The sequence below is a fragment of the Jaculus jaculus genome, chromosome 14 (assembly GCF_020740685.1).
Source record: "Jaculus jaculus isolate mJacJac1 chromosome 14, mJacJac1.mat.Y.cur, whole genome shotgun sequence".
In the NCBI taxonomy this organism is placed as follows: domain Eukaryota; kingdom Metazoa; phylum Chordata; class Mammalia; order Rodentia; family Dipodidae; genus Jaculus; species Jaculus jaculus.
Window position 1 is genome coordinate 6341102 of NC_059115.1, and position 15422 is coordinate 6356523.

Genomic DNA, 15422 nt, shown 5'->3' on the forward strand with positions numbered 1-15422 from the left:
GGCTTAGTGATATGGGCGATGTAGTCCGGGAATGCAGTCAGCATCCGGGACACAGGCTGTCAGAGGAGAGAGGGAGGCACCTGGGCTCTGCTGCGGATGGTGATGTTAGTGACGATGATGATGATGACGGTGGTAGTGATGATGATGGTTAGGATGATGCTGATGATGATGGTGGCAATGATAATGAGGATGGTGAGGAGGAGGAGGAGGATGGTGGTGATGCTGCTGCTGCTGCTGGTAAAGTTGAAGCTGATGATGCTGCTGGTGGTGTTGCTGCTGCTGATGGTGCTGATGAAGTTCTTGAGTATGATGATGGTGATGTGATGTTGATGGTGCTAATGGTGGTGATGATACTGCTGCTGGTGCCAATGGTTGGGATGACAATGCTAATAAAAGTGATGCTGATGCTGGTGATGTGGATAATGGTAGTGATGGCAACTTCCTCTCTCACCCTCCCCAGAGTTTCCTTCTACAAGGGCGACAATTCCCAGGGAACCAACAAAATCTCAGATCCCCACTCCCGAACATGCATGAGCCTTTGGGTAAGTAGCAACCTGGGAATACAGAAGCGCTGGGTCTCCTTATCCCCTTAAAAACACCCAGATGGGGCTGGAGAGATGGCTTAGTGGTTAAGCGCTTGCCTGTGAAGCCTAAGGACCCCGGTTTGAGGCTCGATTCCCCAGGACCCACGTTAGCCAGATGCACAAGGGGGCGCACGCGTCTGGAGTTCATTGGCAGTGGGTAGAAGCCCTGGTGCGCCCATTCTCTCTCTCTCTGTCACTCTCAAATAAGTAAAAATAAACAAAAAAATTTAAAAAGAAAAAAGAAAGCACCCAAATGCTTGAAAGAGAGAGCTGCCCCAAGGTGACATTGGTAGAAATGAGCAGTCATTTCCTCCTCTCCTGGACCCTTTGTAGGGAGAGACTTTGAGGGGACAGGGGCTTGCCACATCTTCCCCTGGTGTGTCAGCCAAGCCCTCCTGGACCCGTGTAGGACTCCGACTTGGAGCCTGACTGATTGAAAGTTAAATCTCCTACGACTGTTCCTAGTTGTGTGACTTTGGGGCAACTTCTGCTGGCGAAACCTCAGATTTCCCATCTGTCAGTTGGGGCTGACAGATTCTATAGGTTTTTAAAAAATATTTTATTTTTATTTATTTATTTGAGAGAGAGATACAGGAATAGGCAGGTAGAGAGAGAGAGAGAGAATGGGCTTGCCAGGGCCTCCAGCCCTGTAAATGAACTCCAGATGCATGTGCCCCCTTGTGCATCTGGCTTATGTGGGTCCTAGAGAATCGAACTAAAGTCCTTTGGCTCTGCAGGCAAACGCCTTAACGGCTAAGCCATCTCTCCCGCCCCTCATTGTTCTTTTGTTTTGTTTGAGACAGGGTCTCATGTAAACCAGTCTGGCCTCAAACTCCCTACATAGCTGAAGAAAACCTTGCATTTCTGATCCTCCTGCTTGCGACTCCTCCAGTGTTGGAATAAAAGACATGTGCTGCCACACCCCACTTATGAAGTGTTAGGAGTTGAACCCGGACCGTTGTGCATGCCAGGCAAGCACACACTCTACTAACTGAGCCACAGGCCCAGCCTTTGTTGTTAGAGTTCTTAGCTGGAGGAGATGTCATGAAGAACTGTGGAGAAGTTGTATGGGGCAGGGCAGAACGTCACACAATACCTGTTACAGAGTAAGCACTCACGAGATATTTCCCCTCGTGGCTGAGGTGGCAATGCCAGTTCCCATAGTGCGTGTGTGTGTGTGTGTGTGTGTGTGTGTGTGTGTGTGTGTGTTGTGTATTTCAGGGTTGGGTCTCACTCTACCCAAGACTCACTCTGAAGTCCTAGGCTAGCCTCAAACTCACAGTGATTCTCTACCTCTGCCTCGGGAGTGCTAGGATGAAAGGTGTGCACCACCACACCCAGCTGTGTGTGTGTGTGTTCTTTTTTTTCTGATTATTTATTGAGAGAGAGAGAGGCAGATACATATAGAGAGAATGGGTGCGCCAGGGCCTCCAGACACTGTAGATGAACGTCAGACGCGTGCGCCCCCTTGTGCATCTGGCTTACATGGGTCCTGGGGAATCGAATCAGGGTCCTTAGGTTTCGCAGGCAAATGGATTAACCTCTAAGCCATCTTCCCCAGCCCAGTGTGTGTGTTCTTACCGTCATCTTCTGGTGCAGCTTTCCAAAGCTGTTACCTCTACTTGAACCCCGCAGGCCTTACTCAGAAGGATCTTCCCAAAGTACAGATCTGACTCCTGCTCTCCTCTACTCAAAGACCTTTTCATGGCTCCATAGTGCCCTTCAGAGAGTTCCTCACTCGAATGCAAGTCCCTTCAGGCTTTGGCCTCTAGGTCCTTTAAGACCCCTCTCTACATCACATCTTCTGTTTCAACCACAGTCTATTGCAGTTGCCTGTTCTGGCTGGGACAAACGTCCGACCACAAGCAGTTTGTGGGAGGAAAGTGTTGAGTTCAGGCTTACAGACTCCAGGGGAAGCTTCACGATGGCTCCCTTCACCACACATCCACAGCAGAGGAAGGCAGCAGGCAGCACCAGCAGGCGCGAGCTGACTCTAAACACACACTCAGGGCTACACTCAAGATCGGCCTCTCATACCTCCTCCAGCAAGGGCTCTCCCTGTTGGAGACTAAGTAGGAAGCTTAATCAAGAATAGCTTAGCGGGCTGGAGAGATGGCTTAGCGGTTAAGCGCTTGCCTGTGAAGCCTAAGGACCCCGGTTCCAGGCTCAGTTCCCCAGGTCCCACGTTAGCCAGATGCACAAGGGGGTGCACGCGTCTGGAGATCGTTTGCAGAGGCTGGAGGCCCTGGTGCGCCCATTCCCTCTCTCTCCCTCTACCTGTCTTTCTCTCTGTGTCTGTCGCTCTCAAATAAATAAATTTTTAAAAAAATTAGAAAAAAAAAAAAGAATAGCTGAGGGCTGCCGGACGTGGTGGCGCACACCTTTAATCCCAGCACTCGGGAGGCACAGGTAGGAGGATCGCTGTGAGGTCGAGGCCACCCTGAGACTACAGAGTGAATATCCAGGTCAGCCTGGGATACAGTGAGACCCTACCTCAGCAAACCAAAAATAAAAATAAAAAATAAGCCTGGGCCAGAGTGAGACCCTACCTCTAAAATAATAATAATAATAATAATAATAATGATACCTGAGGGCTGGAGAGATGGCATAGCAGTTAAGGCACATGCCTGTGAAGCCTAAGGACCCAGGTTCAATTCTCCAGGTCCCACGTAAGCCAGATGCACATGGTGGTGCATGTGTCTGGAGTTTGTTTGCAGTGGCTTGAGGCCCTGGCACACCCATTCTCTCTCTCTCTCTCCCCTCTATCTCTAATAAATAAGTAAATAAATATAAATCTTAAAAACATTTTTTTCTTTTTTTAAAATTTTGTTTATTTTTATTTGAGAGTGACAGACAGAGAGAGAAAGGCGCAGAGAGAGAGAGAGAGAGAGAGAGAGAGAGAGAGAGATCGAAAATGGGCACACCAGATCCTCCAGCCACTGCAAACAAACTCCAGATGCATGCGCCCCGTTGTGCATCTGGCTAACGTGGGTCCTGGGGAATGGAGCCTCGAACCGGGGTTCTTAGGCTTCACAGGCAAGCGCTTAACCACTAAGCCATCTCTCCAGCCCTTAAAAACATTTTTTGAAAAGAATACCTGAGGCTGGGCTGGAGAGATGGCTTAGTGGTTAAGGTGCTTGCCTGTGAAACCCAGGGATCATGTTCAATGTCCCAGATCCCACACAAGCCAGACGCACATGCGATGCATGTGTAAGGTCACACATGCACACAAGGGGACACACAGGTCTAGAGTTCGATTGCAGTGGCTGCAGGCCCTAGTGCACCAATCTCTCTCTCTCTCTCTCTCTCTCTCTCTCTCTCTCTCTCTCTCCCCCTCATAAAAGCATGTGCCACAACACCCAGCCCCCCCCCAAAAAAAATGTGAGGCTATGCTACTATATACATTCAAACCACTACCCTCTTTTCAGTTACTCCTTTCTTCTGACGTTATATAAATATTCATCAAATGCAATATAAATGCGAGACACTGCCCTGGGTGCTAGAAATACACTATTAAGACACATAAATCAGAGTGCTCAGCACGGAGACATCTCTATCACACCTTCCAAGGCTCAGGGTCCATTGTGAAAGAGGTGGCGGAAAGAAAGTAAGAGCCAACGGAAGGATAGGAGTGCTTACTCTTCCAGACACAAAATGGCCTGGATCTTCATGACCTCACGGTGCCTGACACAACCTACATAAGACCCTCATAATAGGAGCAAAAGATGACGACATCAAAAAGAGAGTGAGAGAGGCTGATTGAGAGATGGAAGGGATATAATGGAGAGTTGAGTTGTGAAGGGAAAAGTGAGGAGGGAGGGAATTAGTGTGGCTATTGTCTATAATTATGGAAGTTGTCAATAAAAAAAAAAAAGAAATGATATGAGCTAGGTGGGGTGGTATACACCTTTAATCCCAGCATTCGGGAGGCAGAGGTAGGAGGATTTCCATGACTTCCAGACCACGCTGAGACTACATCTTGAAATTCATATCAGTAGGTTACAGTGAGACCCTGCCTAAAAAAACAAAAAAAAGACACAGGAATCTGTGCCTTCAGGTTAGGGAGATGTTTCAGTGTTTCAATTGGTTACACACTTGCCACACAAGTGGAGGACCTGAGTCGAAATTCTCAGAACTCACATAGATGCCGGCATGGCAGCATGTCCCTGTAATTCCAGCATATGAAAGGCAGAGACAGGTCATCCTTAGAGCAGGCTGGCCAGCTAAACTAGACGAGTCAGTGAACCCTGGGTTCAGTGAGAGACCCTGTCTCAAATAAGATGGGAGCTGGGCGTGGTGGCACACGTCTTTAATACCAGCACTCGGGAGGCAGAGGTAAGAGGATCACCAAGAGTTCGAGGCCACCCTGAGACACCATAGTGAATCCCAGGTCAGCCTGGGCCAGAGTAAGACCCTACCTCAAAAAAAAAAAATAAATAAATAAATAAATAAATAAATAAGATGTGGCTGGAGAGGTGGCTTAGCCATTAAGGTGCTTGCCTGCAAAACCTAAGGACCCATGTTTGGCTCTCCAGATCCCATGTTAGCCAGGCGCACAAAGGTGAGGCAAGTGCAAGGTCACACATGCCCACTAGGTGGCACATGTCTAGAGTTCGATTGAGTGGCTGAGGCCCTGCTGCATCAATACTCTGTCTCTGTCTCTCTCCCTCTCTCTATAAATAAATAAGAGGGAGAGTGATGGAAAGAGTTTTTCAGTGTTGACCTTGTATCTCCACACCCATGCACACAGAACTGCACTTGCACTATCTCTCATGTATGTATGTGTATGTATGAACACGTACACACATGCACACACCATGCAAACATACGGATACCCTTGGAGACAATTTATGATATGTGCCTGAGATCCCAGCCCCTCACTGTGGATCTAGACAAGTGCTCTACCTCTGAGCCACGCCCCCAGCCCCTCACTGTGGATCCTAGACAAGTGCTCTACCTCTGAGCCACGCCCCCAGCCCCTCACTGTGGACTCTAGACAAGTGCTCTACCTCTGAGCCACGCCCCCAGCCCCTCACTGTGGATCTAGACAAGTGCTCTACCTCTGAGCCACGCCCCCAGCCCCTCACTGTGGATCTAGACAAGTGCTCTACCTCTGAGCCACGCCCCCAGCCCCTCACTGTGGATCTAGACAAGTGCTCTACCTCTGAGCCACGCCCCCAGCCCCTCACTGTGGATCTAGACAAGTGCTCTACCTCTGAGCCACGCCCCCAGCCCCTCACTGTGGGTCTAGACAAGTGCTCTACCTCTGAGCCACACCCCTAACACCTGAACTTGAGTTTTTAGCCTTAGCTGGCCTTCCTTACAATTTCACTGCTGGCCGGGGATGGTGGCGCACACCTTTAATCCCAGCACTCAGAAGGCAGAGGTAGGAGGATCGCCATGAGTTCGAGGCCACTCTGAGACTACATAGTGAATTACAGGTCAGCCTGGACTAGAGTGAGACCCCATCTCAAAAAAAAAAAAAAAAAAAGGATTTCCCTGCCCTTGAGCTGGACAGCTTGCACCTGTAATCCTAGCACTTGGAATGATGCGAGGCAGGAGGATCACCTCTAGTTTGGGGTCAGCCTGCCCTACATACTGAGTTGCAAGCCAGCCTGGGCTACAAAGGGAGAGCTTGTCCGAAACCAAAACCAAACGATATTACACAGCCTTGAAGCCTAGGCAGACATCCCCCAGCCTTCCTGCTTTTAATTCCAGAAGGGGAAGATGGGCAAAAGTTAATCCTCCCGTGCTTGCTTTCTCTTTCTGCAGGTCTGGCTTCCTCACTGCGCTCTCTCTGCCAGGATGAGGACGCTGCCCAGCCCAGGAGCCACTTCCAGCCAGCAGCAGGCTTAGCCCAAGTCCACTGAGACTGCCCTTTTCCCAGCTCCCTTCCTGTACCCCAGAAAGGACTCAGCCACACTCCACCTCTGGCAGCTCACGCCCAGGACGACAAGGGCCTCTCCCCACTGAGTGTTCCCAGCCGCCTTGGGCCTACCTCAGCTCCTACCCTCTGCCTGTACCCAGTCAGGGGCTCTTAGGGGTGTTCTCAGCTCAGCGACCTCTGGGAGGGGGTCCTGGCCTCCTCCTCCTCTCAGGACTTCCTTTGGGGTTCTCCATACTTTGTTACCTCACTGTTTCTTCCTCTGACCCTCTTGGCTTTATTTGGGGAGGGCTAGAAAGGCCACCAATCTATGTCTCTGGGCCCAGCCCAGGGGGGTTTGGATAACCATAACCACATTTCTTTCTATCCCTCTTTTATCACTATCTTTATTACCATTCTTTTCATGAATATGGTGTTTAATCACTATGCTGCATGACACAGGGTCCAAAGGAGTTTGGGACTCTTGTTCCTCCACAGGAGAGGTTCTGGGCCAGACCTCCCCCCCAGCAGCTTCTAGAATCTCAACTTCCAAAGCTACCATCCAGCTCTGCCTGCCCCAACCTCGCCTGAACATGAATTCCATTTATAGTCTTCCTGTTGCTGGGTTGGGGGGTAGCCTACAACTTCCTCTACTTCCAGACCTGGTAACTTCTGCCCTTTCCTGGCTCTAGGCTACACAGCCACCAAGCTTCCTGGTTCTAGATTGCAGGACCCAAAATCTTCCTTGGATCTAGCCTGTGCATTTTCTGGCCTTTCCCTGGGTCTAGACCGTATGGCCTCTGGCCTCTGATCCTCCCTAGTTCTCAAGTGTGCGGCCAATGACTGACCTTGGTTCTAGGCTATGTTCCTCTTGCCTTCCAGTGGCTCTAGGCTGTGTGTCCTCTGCCTTTCCTGATCCTAAGCTGTGTGAGCTCAGACTTTCCCAGGTTCTACACGACTGGCTCTGGCCTCCCTGGTTCTGAACTGTGTGACTTCCCCTCCCCTCCTTTCCCTGCTTTCTAGGTTGTACAGTCTCTGGTCTTCTGGTTCTAGACGGTGCAGCAGCTGCTGAGATTTGCTGGGTTTTGGACCACGGGATCTATGGCCTTCCTCAGTTCCCGACTGCCGCCTCTGCCCCCTCACTAGCTCTAGACTGGCTGCCCGCCGATGTTCCTTGGTTCTACACAACGCTACCACGGACTCTGCCCAGGTTCTGCCCAGCACAGAGTCTGCTGTAAACCATGCTTCCTGCAAACCCCTCTCAACTGCGTATCACGCAGCCTCACGCTTTCTCATTCTGGGTCTCGCAACCTCCAATTCAACCTGTTTTCAAAACTCATGGTTTCCAAATTGGTTTTGGGGGGCTCCACTACTCTAGGTCTGCCTGGCTCTGTTTCCACCAGAATCCCCTGGCTCTGGAATGCATTCTGTAATGTCCTCTTGATTCTAGATCTCTGCCTAAAAGTGCCTCTTATTCTCAGTCTCTTGCCCTCAACCTCACTTTGAATCTAGATTTGTTGTTGTTTGAGATAGGGTCTCACTCTAGCCCAGGCTGACCTAGAATTCACTATGTAGTCTCAGGGTGGCCTTGAACATGTGCCAATCCTCTTACCTCTGCCTCCCAAATGTTGGGATTAAAGGCATGCACCACCATACTTGGCTGATTCTAGGTGGTTTTTTTGTTTTGTTTTTTTTGTTTTGTTTTTTTTTAATACTAGCAATTGAACCTACAGGCTAAGTCAGTGGTCTATCGTTGAGTTGTATCTCTAACCCATTTTTTTTTTTATCTTGAGACAGATCTTCACTAAGTTTGCCCAGGTCAGTCTTAAACTCATTCTATAAGTCCAGGCAGATCTTAAATTCATAATCCTCCTGCCTTAGTCTTCCCAGTAGCTAGGATTGAAGGCCTATTTGGTGGGGCTCAGCTGATTCCAGGTTTTATCACTGATGATTTCCCCTGTTGGTGGACCAACCCCACAGCTCCAAGCTTCCCATTGGTTCGAGTCTTCCTTATCTGTAGTCTCTTTGGTTTCAAATCCAGACCTCATCATTTATTTCTACACTGTTCTGTTTCCAAAACTCATGGATGGTGTCTAGTTTATAGTTCAGCACTTAAGAATTGCTTTCCTTACAGAAGAGGAGTAAAATGAAGTTTATTTTGTTTTGTTTTGTTTTTGAGGCAGGGTCTCACTCTAGCCCAGGCTGACCTGAAACTCTTGCTCTGTAGTTCCAGGTTGGCCTTGAACTCACGTAAACCCCTACCTCCTCTTCCTCAGTGCTGGGATTAAAGGCGCATGCCACCGTGCCCAGCTAAAATAAGCTTTATATTTTGACCTTGTAGCCATCTCTTCATGGAAAGCATGTGCCAGTTTTCTTGAGTTCTGGGCCTCATGACCTCCACCCTCCCCTGGTTAAAGACTCTCCAACTTTTATACAGTGCAACCTCCCACGTTCTCTAATCTCAGACATGATGATCTGTCACTTCACTGGTCCCAGAATTAAGCCATAAATGTCTTCTCATTGTAGATCTTGCCCCCTTAATTCTAGACCTCTTGATTCACATACAATTCCTCCTTACTCCAGATCTTACAACTCAAATTATTGCAGCTCCAAAGTATCTCATTGTATGATCTTGCCTTCACACGGTTTTCTGGCTTGAAGCCTTACAACCCCAATTCCTTCCTCTTACTCTAGATGATTCTCATGATTCCAAAATTCCTGTGGATTCTAGAACTTGCTCTTAGGCCTTTCTTTCTCTCCCTCTCTCTCTCTCTCTCTCTCTCTCTTTCTTTCTTTCTTTCTTTCTTTCTTTCTTGGCTTTTCCGAGGTAGGGTCTCACTCTAGCCCAGGCTGACCTGGAATTCACTCTGTAGTCTCAGGGTGGCCTCGAACTCACAGCGATCCTCCTACTTCTGCCTCCTGAGTGCTGGGATTAGAGGCGTGCACCACCACGCGCAGCTTTTTGTTGTTGTTGTTGTTAAGCATGGTCTCATGTAGCCCAGGCTGACTTCACACTCACTGTGCAGTCAAGGATGAGCTTGAACTGCAGATCCCCCTGCCTCCGCTTCCTAAGTGCTGCGGTTAGCGACGTGTGCCGCCGTGCCTCGTTTATTCGGCACCGGGAAGTGAACTCGCAGCTTTCCGTATGCCGAGCAGGCACTCGGCCATCTGAGCGACACGTTCAGCCCTGGGATAGTTCGAATTTTGTCGTTACTGGAAATTCTTTGGGTTTTAGGTGTCATAGCTTCGGCTGTGATACAACCTCGTCCGGTTCTGGATCTTAGCCTCCAAGTGCCTCTGGGTGCAGAATCTAGAACTCAGCCTGTAGTTTCCTCTGAAATCTCACAACCCCTGACTTTATGGGTCCAGACCCCATCATCCTAACTCCGTACTGGGCTCCCCATCCTCATTCCACTTGCCTCAGTTCCTCTCCTCGGCCTCTTTTTCCCATTCCAGACCCCACCAGGCCCTCTGCTCTTGAACTTCAAGCCTCTCCCGTCTCTCAGCCCTGAGACTTCTGTGCCCTAGAATCTCTTTCCCTGCCCACCCCAAGCCTTAACTTTCTCCCAGGGGTCCGGTGACCTGCGTCTCCCCCCTCCCCTCCTTGGAGTGCTCACAGTCCAGGAGGCCTTCTCCAGCCGCAAGGCACACGCACAGCCCTGTCTGCATACCTTGGGGTGGGGAGAGAGGGCAGGACCCCTCCGATGTCTACCACCAGCCGTGCCTCCTCCTAACCTAGCTTCTTTCTAGATGGTGCTACTCCAGGCCTTCCACAAGAAAGCCTCCCCTTAGCCCCTCCCTCCCCCCTCTTTACAAGGCATCACCCACTTTGTAGGGATTGGCCTGTCCGGGTGCTATGGAAGGACCGGGTCTGACTCCTGTCCTCTTGGGTGTCGTGGCCCTCAGTGGGGGGAAGTGCACGGGCTAGGGGAGTGGAAAGACCTGCCCTAATCATGCTGACCCTGACACCCACAAATGTCTCCTGAGCCACCACAAAGACCTCGCCTTGGTCGGCACCAGAGACCTGTGTGTTGCCTCATCTCTGTGGGTTCACTCTGTGGGGTATGAATGCATTAGGTGGCTGGTATCTGTGTTTCTTTTTCCTTCTTTCTTTTCTTTTCTTTTCTTTCTTTCTTTCTTTCTTTCTTTCTTTCTTTTTTTTTTTTTTTTTCCCTGTGGTAGGGGCTCACTCTATCTCAGGCTGATAATCTAGAATTTACTATGTAGTCTCAGAGTGGCTTTGAACTCACAGCGATCCTCCTACTCTGCCTCTGGAGTGCTGGGATTAAAGGTGTATACCACCATGCTGGGTGCATGTTACTTTTTAAATTTTTTTAAAAAATTTTATTTTTATTTATTTATTTGACAGAGAAAGAGGGAGAGAGAAAATGGGCACACCAGGGCCTCCAGCCATTGCCAACAAACTCCAACACATGCGCCCCCTTGTGCATCTGGTTAACATGGGTCCTGGGGAGTTGAACCTGGGTCTTTTGGTTTTGCAGGCAAATGCTTTAACCACTAAGCCATCCCTCCAGCCCCTCCCCCTCCACTTTTTTTTGAGACAGGGTTTTATGTAGCTCAGGCTGGCTTCAAACTCATGACACAGCCAAGGATGACCTTAAACTCCTGATCCTCCTGTCTCCACCTGCTAAATGCTGGGATTATAGGCCTGAGCCAGCACAACCAGCTTCTGAGTGTGTGTGTGTGTGTGTGTGTGTGTGTGTGTGTGTGTGTGTGCATGCTCGTGCTTATGCTACCATTCTGGGTGGACATGTGGGTCTTTGTAACATACTTCTGTTGAGGGGACAGGTCCTTCTAGGGGCCTGCATTAGCATCTAGGTGAAACAGTTCTGCTGTATGTATTTCCATTGACTTATGTGGAGGGCACTGTGATTATTTTTTTTAAGGTAAGGGTTTACTCTAGCCCAGGCTGACCTAGAATTCACTATGTAGCCTCAGGGTGGCCTTGAACTCATGGTGCTCCTCCTATAACCACTCCCCAAGGGCGAATGCCACCATGCCCAGTCCATGTATGTATGTGTGTATGATCATACTGCCCTCAAACTCACTATATAGCCCAAGATGACCTTGAACTTCTTCTGATCCTCCTGCCTTCTCCTCCAGAATGCTAGGATTACAAGTTTGCGCCGTTACACAATTTATGTGGTGTGGGGAAAGAACCCCGAGCCTTGTGCATGCTGGGTGAGCCCCCTACCAACTGAGCCACATTCCCAGCCTGGCATTGTGATTGTGTTTGTGTGTGTGTGTGTGTGTGTGTGTGATGCTGTGATAATGCATATGCGAATGGTGCTGTTTGACATTGTAATTCCAGGGACTTGTGTGTGTCTGTGCGACTGTGTGGGAGAGATCTTGAGTTTGCAGATTCGCGTGTGGGAGGATGTGTCTGCTCTGTCGTGTCTCTGTATATGTCACCCAGATATTCTTCTCCCATGTCTCATGGAGGAATCAAACAAGACACCCACATTTTAAAATAAAATTATTACTAGTTTCTTTTTTATTTTTATGTATTTATTTTTTAATATTTTATTATTTATTTGAGAGAGAGAGATAAAGAAATAGGCAGGTAGAGAGAGAGAGAGAGAATAGGCACATCAGGATCTCCAGCCACTGCAAACGAATTCTAGATGCTTGCACCCCCTTGTGCATATGGCTTACATGGGTCCTGGGGAGTCAAACCTGGGTCCTTTGGCTTATGCAGGCAAGCGCCTTAACCACTAAGCCATCTCTCCAGCCTTGTTTTTTGTTAAAATATTTTGGTTTTTCGAGGTAGTGTCTCGCTCTAACACAAGCTGGCCTGGAACTCACTATGTAGTCTCAGGCTGGCCTCCAACTCATGGTAATCCTCCTACTTCTGCCCCCCGAGTACTGGGATTAAAGATGTGAGCCACCACGTCTGACAGTTACCTTTTTTTTTTTTTTTTAAATATATTTATTATTTACTTGCAAGTACAAACAGAGAAGGGGAGAGAAAGAGAGAATGAGTGTGCCAGGGCCTCTTGCCACTGCAAATGGACTCTGGACATATGTGTCACTTTGTGCATCTGGCTTTATGTGGGTACTGGGGATCTGAACCTGGGCCATCAGGGTTTCCAAGCAAGTGCCTTTAACCACTGAACCACCTCTCCAGCCTGAACCCACATTTTCAGTGCGTGTGTGTGTAGGGGCATGCAAGAGCATGCATGTGGTCAGAGGGCAGCTTCAGTTGTAAGCCCTCATCTTTAACCTTGTATGGGGCAGGGAGGGTCTCTCTTTGTTGCCCACCAGGCTCGCTGGCCCAGGGCTTCTGGCAGATCCTCCTGCCCCCATCTCCCTTCACCCCATCGGTGTGTGGGCATTACACATGCCTGCTACAGCATCTGGTCTGAGGATTGGAACGCAGGCATGCATGCTTGGGCTGCAAACACTTTATCCATGGGGCCATCCATCCAGCCCCAATTTTCTTTTAAAATTGTTTGACTTACTGGCAATTTTTATTCTTTATTTTCTCTATCTATTTCCTTTTGTTTGTTTTTCGAAGTAGGGTCTTATTCTCTAGCCCAAGCTGACGTGGAATTCACTACGTACTCTCAGGGTGTCCTTGAACTCACAGTGATCCATCTGCCTCTGCCTCCCGAGTGCTAGGATTAAAGGCATGTACCATCATGCCTGGCTCTTTTGTTTGTTTGTTTTGTTTTTCAAGGTAGGGTCTCACTTTAGCTCAGGCTGACCTGGAATTCACTATGTAGTCTGAGAGAGGCCTCGAACTCACAGCGATCCTCCAACCTCTGCCTCCCAAGTGCTGGGATTAAAGGTGTGAGCTACCACGCCCGACTAATTTTTTGTTGTTTTAATTGTTATTTATTAGCGTATAGAGAGAGCATAGGCACACCATGACCTCTTGCTGCTGCATACAAGCTCTTAAGCTCCAAATGAATGTGTCGCTTTGTGCATCTGGCTTTATGTGTCACTGGGGAATTGATTCCAGGCTGGTAGGCTTTGCAAGCAAGAACCTTTAACTACAATCCCACTTATTAGTAATTTTTATACATATAAATAATGTATTTTGATAACAATCACATCCCATTACCCTTTTCTTTTTCTCTTATCATTCCCATTGATCTCCTTTTTCCCAGCATGTCCTCCTTCTGGTTTAATATTGTTTGTGTGTGTGTGTGTGTGTGTGTGTGTGTGTGTGTGTGATGGAGGGTTTTTGATTTGATTTGTTTTCATTTGGTTTTTCAAGGTAGGGTCTCACTCTAGCTCAGGCTGACCTGGAATTCACTATGTAGTCTCAGGGTGGCCTCGAACTCTTGGTGATCCTCCTACCTCTGCCTCCCGAGTGCTGGGATTAAAGGTGTGTGCCACCACGCCCAGCTCTATCACGGAGTTAATATATATACATATATACATATATATATATATATAAAATTTATTTATCTATTTATTTGAGAAGGAGACAGAAAGAAAAAGTCAGAGAGAGAGAATGGGTATACCAGGACCTCTAACCACTGCAAACAAGCTCCAGACACATATGCCACCTTGTACATCTGGCTTTTGTGGGTACTGAGGAATTGAACCTGGGTCCTTAGGCTTTGTAGGCAAGTGCCTTAAACTGCTAAGCCATCTATCCAGCTCACTGAGTTTAATTAGGGTTGCTTGCATGAACATGGGTGAGAAATTATATACCACTCAATACATGTAACTTATTTATACCACCAAAGAAAATGTCTCTCTCTCCCCACCCCCAGCCCCATCAACCTTTAATGCCAATAACTTCTCAGGGAGGAATGAGGGGGCCCCTCGTTTCCTCCCCCATTGTCAATGACAGGGTGTTGATGGGCCCAGTACTGCGCAGGTAACCAGAGCCACCAAGAGCTCATGAATGCAATAACTGTGTCCCGTCTGGAAGACAGCACTCCACAGCACTCCTCCCCATCCTCTGGCGCTGACAGTCTTTTCTGCCCCCTCTTCTGCGGTGTTCCCCAAGCCTTGGAGGGCATAATATAGAAGACGCATTTGGCACCGAGCACTCCACAGTCACTTATTCTCAGCGCTATGATCAGAGTTCTGAGTCGACCTAGTTGCAGTTGTCACTGGCTGTAAAAAAAAAAAAAAAAAGAAAAGAAAAAGCATCTCTGGCACTGGGTGTGGTGGTGGTGCCCGCCTGTGATCCCAGCACCCAGGAGGCAGAGGTAGGAGGATTGCCATGAGTTTGAGGTCACCTGGGACTACATACTGAATTCCAGCCCAGCCTGAGCTAGAGTGGAACCCGACCTTGAGGAGAAAAAACAAAAGAAGAGCCTCTCTGATGGAGGCCGAGAGCAATCACACTACTAGCCTCCCTCCTAGTGCCTATGACCTTTCTAGCTATAGGCGTTTTTGTTTATTTGATTGTTTTGAGGTAGAACCTCACTCTAGCCCAGGCTGACCTGGGACTCACTCTGTAGTCTCAGTGTGGCTTCGAACTCACATTGATCTTCCTACCTCTGCTTCCTAAGTGATGGGATTAATGGTTTGCACCATCACACCCAAGAATTTTTTTAATATATTTATTTATTTATTTGAGAGAGAGAATGGGCGCACCAGGGCCTCTAGCCACTGCAAACGAACTCCAGATGCATGCGCCACCTTGTGCATTTGGCTTACATGGGACCTTGGAAATTGAACCGGGGTCCTTTGGCTTTGCAGCCAAATGTCTTAACCACCCTAGCACACCCAACAAGGCTTTTTGTTGTTGTTTTCGCAAGGTCTCACTCTAGCCCAGGCTGACCTGGAACTCGCTCTGTAGTCTCATGCTCACCGCAAACTCCATTGATCCTCCTACCTCAGCCTCCTAAGTGCTGGGATTTAAAACGTGTGACACTGGGCTAGAGAGATGGCTTAGCAGTTATAGCAGTTAAGGTGCTTGCCTGCGAAGCCAAGGACCCATGTTCAACTCCCCAGATGCCTTGTAAGCCAGACAGACAAGGTGGTGC

General features: G+C 48.6%; 1 protein-coding gene across 1 annotated transcript in view; it reads left to right on the top strand.

Annotated features, from left to right (window-relative positions):
• Positions 1–9280, top strand: part of Hif3a (hypoxia inducible factor 3 subunit alpha) — a 38618-nt gene extending 29338 nt beyond the window's left edge. Inside the window, exons 14-15 of the mRNA XM_045134400.1 lie at positions 461–542; positions 6357–9280. Coding sequence (XP_044990335.1) covers positions 461–542; positions 6357–6454 — 180 coding nt within the window. The 3' untranslated portion in view covers positions 6455–9280. The remainder of the gene's footprint in view (positions 1–460; positions 543–6356) is intronic.
• Positions 9281–15422: the final 6142 nt, after the last annotated feature.